At 49.4% G+C, this 7936-nt stretch overlaps 1 protein-coding gene across 1 annotated transcript; it reads left to right on the top strand.

Annotated features, from left to right (window-relative positions):
• Window positions 1-1029: 1029 nt before the first annotated feature.
• Window positions 1030-6197, top strand: KCNK7 (potassium two pore domain channel subfamily K member 7). The gene is made up of 3 exons (XM_060260181.1): window positions 1030-1354; window positions 3755-4150; window positions 5957-6197. Exons 1-3 carry the CDS (start codon window positions 1030-1032, stop codon window positions 6172-6174), a joined length of 939 nt encoding a protein of 312 aa, XP_060116164.1. The 3' UTR covers window positions 6175-6197.
• Window positions 6198-7936: the final 1739 nt, after the last annotated feature.

Raw genomic sequence — 7936 nt, 5'->3', positions numbered from 1 at the left:
GTAATATTTGTGATTAGTAGAAAAGATTCAGGGGCTGTGATCCAAGGCAGCCACAAGAACTTCCACTTCCTCTTTTTTTGGGGGGGGGGCACTGCATACAGATTTGTCCAGCCTTGTAGGAACTTTGGAACCTCAATTTTTTGACAATTTCACTTATCCTAAACTGAGGGTACTGCAGCCTTTTAGTAGGAAAGTGATACATCCAAATGGCAATTGAGCTCTGGAGATGGCCCCTAAGTGTTCTGGAAGGGAGCTGAAGGTGGAAGCTTCACTGCCTATTATACATCTCTTAATTTGGGACTGCAGAGAACAGTTTGCACAGTTTTGCAAATCATAAACTGCACTGCTGCTGCTTACCAGAAGCAAAAACTGGGCTCTGGAAGGCATCTGAAGCAGCAATCCCTAAGTAGCTTCAACTCTCTTATTTATAGAACACAGTTGTAGGCCAGTAGCACCTTTAAGACCAACAAAGATTTATTCAGAATGTAAGCTTTTGTGTGCACGCACACTTCATCAGACAATGAAATGGGGTATAGTGAGCAGAGTTACCTGTAGCTGTGGGCACCAGCTATAGGTAACTCTGCTCACTGTACCCCATTTCATTACCTGATGAAGTGTGCGTGCACACGAAAGCTTACATTCTGAATAAATCTTTCTTGGTCTTAAAGGTTCTACTGGCCTCCAACTGTGTTCTATTGCTTCAGACCAACACGGCTGCCCACCTGGATCTCTTATGTGCTAGTTCCATTAAGTTCTCACAGCAGCACCCCCTTGGGGGCCAGCCTTCCCTTCTTTGCCCCGGCCGGGCTCACACCTGCTTTCCTTGTCTCCAGTGGCGCATCTTTGCCCCGGTTCTTGCTGCCGGCCGCCTCTACTACCCCGTGGGAGGAAGGGTGGAGGCCGCGTCTCTGTGCAGCGCCCAGCACCGCCCTGGGATTAAGAAACCGCTCTGAGTCAGCGCGCGGGCCCTCCCTGGGTCGGGGCCAGCTCACCTGGGCTGGCACAGGTGGGGCTGCGAGGCGAGCGAGGATGGAGCTGGCCGGCGTGCCGCGGCCGTGGCGCTACGGGCTGCTGCTGGGCGCCTACCTGCTCTTCCTGCTGCTGGGCGCCGGCGTGCTGGTGGCCCTGGAGGGCGCGCCAGAGGAAGCCCTGCGCCGGGAGCTGCTCGACGCCCGCGCCCGCTTCCTGCACGACCACCGCGCCTGCCTCTCGGCCCCGCAGCTGCAGCGCCTCCTGGAGCGCCTGGTGGCCGCCGACAGCTACGGTGTCTCCGGCCTGGGCAATGTCTCCGGCGACGAGAACTGGGAGTTCACCTCCGCCCTCTTCTTCACCGCCAGCGTGCTCACCACCACCGGTAAGGCCCCGGAGAGCGGCCCCCCAATCCCACCCCGAGCCTGGACGAAGACCACCCCCACGAAAATCCGCGCCCAGCCCGAGCTGGGGCTCCACGCTGACCCCTATTGCCCCCCCCCCACACACACACACACGCACACCCCAGCAGGCTGCTGAGCCCTGCCCCTGCTGTGGCCCCAGACCAGGCAAGCAGAACTGGGCCCCACCCTCTAAGTCCTCTAAACACAAAACAGGACGCTTGGGGGGGGGGGGGGGTTTGACCTCCGGGCCTCTTGAATTAGGGGCTCCGCAGCACCTGCAAGCAAGGGGAAGCAATCTTGCTGCGTTTGGCTCGCCCGGCAAAGGCCCAGGAGCAGGGCCAGAGCAAAAAGGGGGAAGTCATTGGAAGCGCGGGGTGGGGTGGGGGGCCATCCCACAAGAAAGACAGCTTCCCTCTGCCCAGCCCAAGCAGAAAGTCAAACTGGACATACTTTTCTGACCATCCTGTAAATCCCCAGAGATGGAATTGGGGCAGGGAGTGGGAGGCTGCTGCCCAGAACCCTGAAGATCCTTTCGTTGTAAGGGTCTGTGTGATTTGGAAGGGATGCCAGCCTCAAGGTGGGACCTGGGGAACTCCTGGAATTACAGCTCATCTCCAGACTACAGAGATCAGTTCCCCTGGAGAAAATCGATTCTTTGGAGGGTGGGCTCTATGGCTCTGTACCCCACTGGGCTCCCTATCCTCCCCAGGCTCCATCCCCAAATCTCCACCAGTTTCCCAACGTGGAGCTGGTAACCCTACCCTCCATTCCTCACCCTTGGTGTTGTAGCCTGCAGCATTATGTCTCTCCAAAACCACTCTAGTGAACATACCTCTGGGCACCAGAGACCCCCGCTTTATTACCTGGCAGATTTCTATCCTGCCTGCCAGGACGTGTTCTTGGCAGAATTGACATAACAATGACACAAATAGAAACTTGAAAACTGAAAGTCTGTGAAGGCACTAATAGAACCAAACATCATAAACTGAAATCAGCTACAGTTAAAGAGCAGGCACTTTTTTAACCAGGCGAAACTGGGACTGGCCAGCCATTCGGTACTCCAGTGAGGCTTGATGAGTAGCTCAAAGTAGGAAATGCCAAGCTGGAAAACAAGTTACTAACACTGAATGCTCAGAATAAACTTTCGTTATTCCAGTATGGCAATTTTTGTTTGTAGGAGAGAGAAAATGCCCTCAAAACGTCTGCATTATGTTGCTGCAAACTCTCTTTCTCTTGGCTGCCAAACCCTTTACTTTCATAAACACATATTGTTCAAACTTCAGGCATCAGTGATTAAAGTTCCTTTGTTCAGGCATGTCATTCTGCCTTTCCAGCAAGCGCAGAGACAATATCTCCAATAATAAGCTCTTTGGACATTAAGAACAGAACTCCCAAAATACAGGCTCTTAACAGGATGTCTGCGTGGCAACTCTAGAAGGTAGTATTTAAGTGGGATTAGGGGTGATGTGTAAACACACAGTGAGGATAAGGAAAGGGTTAGCACTGTGGGGGGGGGGGGGGGGGAGGACTTCAAGGAAGGAAAGGCAAGTTTTTTAAAACAAGGAACCAATTCCAGAGTGCTACTCAGATAACCTCATTCTGGAGCTTGCTCCATCTCCCTAAGAGCAAACACACAGTTCACATGGCCTGAGATATTCTGTTTCAGAATCTACATACCCATGCACCCTGGGGCAAACCTGTTGTTTTTTGTACCTCTGTCCCTTGGAAACCATTGTTCCAATTTTGTTTTGGAGGATGTCTTTGAGATGGTTGCTAGAGGGACATTTCAGCAAAGAAAAATGATAGAAGAAATCATTCTTTAAGCTACATTTTCAAGATAATATGAAAGATGCCAGTTACCACTGAACCCACTTTAAACTGACATAATTAGGGGTTTTTTTGAGCAGGAATGCACAGGAACACGTTCCGGCTGACTTGGTGTCAGGGGTGTGGCCTAATTGGAAATAAGTTCCTGCTGGGCTTTTTCTACAAAAAAAGCTCTGATAAAGATCACTGTGATTAAACGGTGAGCATTTCTTCCTGGTTTGGGTGTGAAGGTTGTAGACAAGTGTAAACAGAGTGAGAGTGGTTTTTCAATCTGGTTCCTTCCTCATAGATCAGGTGGACAAAAGTGCAGACGTTCTTCACATAATCTACATTCCTGAGTCTATAAGAGCTGCCACATTACTGTAAAAACCAACCGATAGAGAAAATCCCATTTGAAGAAGAACCTGAAAGCTTGCGCCTTGTGTTTTAGGCATGGATTATTGAGCCAAGGAAAGCGATTGCTTTGGTTGCTTCTGCCATTCCTTGTCTGTTGGGAGTAATGTGACTCTGCATGCTTAGGGCAGAGACTCATGGCTTGTTTCTCTTGCTTGTAGGTTATGGCCACACGGTGCCTCTCTCAGATGGGGGCAAAATATTCTGTGTCTTGTACTCGCTGCTGGGGATCCCGATGACGTTACTGCTCCTGGGCTGCCTCCTCCAGCACCTGCTGCCCTTTGTGAGCTATCGGCCCGTACAGTACATCCACAAGCGCTGGGGTTTCTCGCTGGCCCGCGTTGCCCTGACCCATGCTGCAGGGCTGGGGCTGGCCACTCTTGGACTCTTCATCCTCATCCCAGCTGTCTGTTTCTGGGCACTGGAAGGCAACTGGAACTTCCTGGAGTCTGTCTATTTCTGCTTCATCTCACTCAGCACCATCGGTCTGGGAGACTACGTACCCAAGGGAAGCTCCCAGCCATCTCTGCATGAGCTATATGAGCTCAGCATCACCTGTAAGCTGTCACCAGGGGGCAGTGTCCACCAGAAATTATTGTGTAGTCAGTGTGTTTGGGAGGGGGGAGTTGGTATTTGAGCCCCACTTTTTCAGGCAGGGATTCCTGTCTATTACAACCACATGAGAGATCTGACTGCTACAGCTTTTCTCAGCATGGAGATGTGTGTGTGTGAGAGAGAGAGAGAGAGAAAGAGGGAGGGAGAGAGTGAAAAAGATTAACCTGTTGAACTTCTGCTTACCATGCTTCTGTTAAAGGCAGGGGAGGACTGTTTGGAAAAACAGAGCCAGGCTGATCTGAAACCAAAGGTATAGATGCAGTAGTATGGATTCATTGAATAAAAGACTCTTCTTATTTAGGTACAACTAGGGTTCAACACCCCGACCTGAGATGGCCCAGGCTAGCCCTGGTTAGTACATGGATGATAGACCATCCAGGAAGTCCAGGGTTGCTACCTGGAGGCAGGCAATGGCAAACCACCTCTGTTCAGCTCTTGCCTCAAAAATCCTACAGGGCCACCCTAAATCGTCTGCAGCTTGATAGCACTTTTCCAACACTGCTTGAAATGTCAGAGGTCCACTTTGAAATGTTCAGTGAAATGTTTTAAGAAGCAGAATATATATTTGTTTCGTTTCATTTTTAAAATTCTGCCCTTCTTCCCTGGAGCTCCAAGATCAGTCTCTGCTCTTCCATTTTACCTTTGTGACAATCCTGTGAGATAGTGCAGTCTGAGTGGCTCAAGATCACCCACCAAACTTCATAGCCCAGTGGAGATTTGAACCTGGAACTCTGAGATCCTCTGAGCATGTATAGAGTGCATTCCACTTATTTATGGAATGACTAACAGCTGAGATAAGGAGGAAAAAACTTGAGTGTCAAAAGGATTGGGCTGAAAGATGAGCGTAAGGGCCAGCCCCTTGTGTCAGGAATGAAATGAATGCCTCAACCCATTAGGTTCAAATCCAACTTAAGTCACGTACCTTGGTTTCCCTGGTTGACAAAATGGAGATCCTGGTATTGCTGCATGTTCTGTAGAACAGAGAGGCCATGCACTCTCTCCTCCAGGAGTCTCACAATCAGTCATCATGAGCACTGGCAAGAGAGAAATGGGGGGAAAGCCAAGGGAGAAGGAGCAATGAATGGGGGGAAATGGGGGCAGGAGACCAGTGGGAGAATGGGATTGGGACACACAGAGAAGTTTTGAAAATGAGGAGCAGGGGAACACAGGCAAATGTGAGGGCAGGAAGGAAAGAAACGGTAGATGGGCTTGTACAGAAGCAGCAAGAAATAACCAAAAGAGACAGGGCTGAAAATATGGAGACCTGTTGACCAGGAGGTCCTGACCTGGATGGGCCAGGCTAGCCTGATACTGTCAGATCTCTGGAAGCTAAGCAAGGTCAGTCTTGGTTAGTGCTTGGATGAGAGACCACCAAGGAAGCCCAGAGCTACTATGCAGTGGCAGGAAACTGCAAACTACCTCTGAACATCTCTTTCCACTACCAACAATGAGGACAGGTAGGTCCGGAGATGAAAGGGGTGATGTGTCAGGAAAAGCCACAATTATACCACATGAACAATATCACAAGCAGGGCTTTTTTTGAGCAGGAACACACAGGAATGCAGTTCAGGCTGGCTTGGTGTCAGGGGGTGTGGCCTGATATGCAAATGAGTTCATGCTGAGCTTTTTCTATTAAAAAAAAAAGCCCTGGTCACAAGCGTGTCACTGTGGAAGCATTGCCAGTTCTAGTGGAGGAGATGGGCAGCTTCCCCTTCCTTACAATCTTTTCCTTCCTGTCCTCCTTCCAGGCTATCTCCTTGTGGGCCTTCTGGCCATGCTCCTGGCTCTCGAGACAGCATACAGGCTGCGGGAAGTCCGTGCTTTCATCCACTTCTTTGCCCCTGCTCGTGACTCTCCCCAGGAGGACGATGACCATGTGGAAATTCTGGCCAGGGACCAGTTTGCTTTGGCCACAGTGTCTACAATAAGTTCCCCAGACGGGCCCGCAGAAAAAGGGCCCACTTGATGTTTTCCTTGGCGGAGGTAGGCTAACTGTAGCCTTGCTCCTCAGATTCCTCCACCTCCCAGGGGGAAAGTTTTGGAGACAAAAGAGACCCTGTGGGGAAGGTTTGGGGCAGGGTGGGCTGGGGATCAATTCAGAGAAGAGCTGCTGGGACTCCAACATGCTTGTAAACGGTCCCCAATGGTGCTGTATCGAGATGTGTGTGGGGCTTGTCACTCTGTTGTAGTTGAGACACTCTTTGCCAATGCTTGATACTTTGGTGGGATACTTGACATTTCCCAGCTAAGGCCCAGCAGTTTGGGGTTTTAAAAAAGATATTCCTAGACCCACCCTGACATGGAAGTTCGCAGGCTACCCCAATCTTATCAGATTTTGGAAGCTAGGCAGGGTTGACCCTGGTTAGTATTTGGATGGGAAACCACCAAGGAGGTCCTGGGTGGCTACATAGAGGCAGGTAAACACCTCCAAACGTGTCTTGCCTTGAAAACCCCTTGAGTTTTCTGCAACTTGATGACATTTTCCACCACCACATTCCTGGGCCATTCCTTTTGTTAAGATACCTCATTTGGACTAGAAGATCTCCTTGTACTGCCTCTCAGTATCTTATAGAAAACACAGAACGACTGTGGTGTAGGAGACTATAACAAATACTAAAGCACCTTGTATATAACACATGCTTTAGAAAGACTATATTGTCTGAATTATTATGCGCAATGTAAATCATACAACAGAAAGGTGCAGACATACAGAAAATTACAAGATGATGATAATATTGGATTTATACCCCGCCCTTCACTCTGAATCTCAGAGTGGCCTACAGTCTCCTTCACCTTCCTCCCCCACAACAGACACCCTGCAAGGTAGGTGTGGCTGAGAGCTCTCTCCCAGAACTGCCCTTGAGCAGAACAGCTTTGAGAGAACTTGTGGCTGACCTAAGGTCACATCAGCAGGTGCAAGTGAACAAGTGGGGAATCAAACCCAGTTCTCCCAGATAAGAGTCTGCACACTGAACCACTACACCAACTGGCTCTCAACAACAGGTGTCTATATTCCTCTTAATGGATTTCATTGTGAACTGCTTGGAATTGTCCTTAGTCTTGCAAGCTTCTGTTTTCTGATGAATACAGACATCTTGTTGCATTGTGAACCGCTTGCAATTGTCTATCTGTCTGCATCTTTCTATTATATGATTACACTGTGTTTGCATATTCATAGAATTTATATTGCATATATGTTAATTACTGGGAATTCACAGTGCTTTAGTATTTGTTATAACTTCTCAGTATCTTGGCAGATAAAAATCACTATTCTAGTCTTGTTCAGGGGAGTTGCTGAGCTCTTCTTGCAGAGAGCCTTGGCAGCCTACGTGGGTGGGGTGGCCACTGGCTTAGCTTCTGGCAGAATTTTGGAAGCTCCCAAATGTACACTCCCCACCTTTTTCACACACACATGCACACTAGCATTAACCACTGAAACATAACATGTCTTCCCCATCTGCATCACAGATTTGCACATCTGAATGCTTTAAAATGTATTGTTTTGTAGAAAAATAGCTCATTAGCATATGTCACCGCCTCCCACCAACCAAAAGCAATCCAACGCAAGAAAGGAGAGCCCCGGGTGAGATCTCTAGCCAGCCCAAGCAGGCCTTGCTCACCTGGGGCTCTCCTTGGCCACCCCCCACAGTCAAAAGGCCAGCAAACCACCTGCCGCACAAAATCACATAAGAAGTGGAGAAAAGGTGATGCAGGCTTCTCCAGGGGTT

Source organism: Heteronotia binoei, chromosome 1, assembly GCF_032191835.1.
Source record: "Heteronotia binoei isolate CCM8104 ecotype False Entrance Well chromosome 1, APGP_CSIRO_Hbin_v1, whole genome shotgun sequence".
Classification (NCBI taxonomy): domain Eukaryota; kingdom Metazoa; phylum Chordata; class Lepidosauria; order Squamata; family Gekkonidae; genus Heteronotia; species Heteronotia binoei.
Note: the sequence above shows the minus strand (reverse complement) of the source record. Positions and strands in the feature narration are given on the sequence as shown.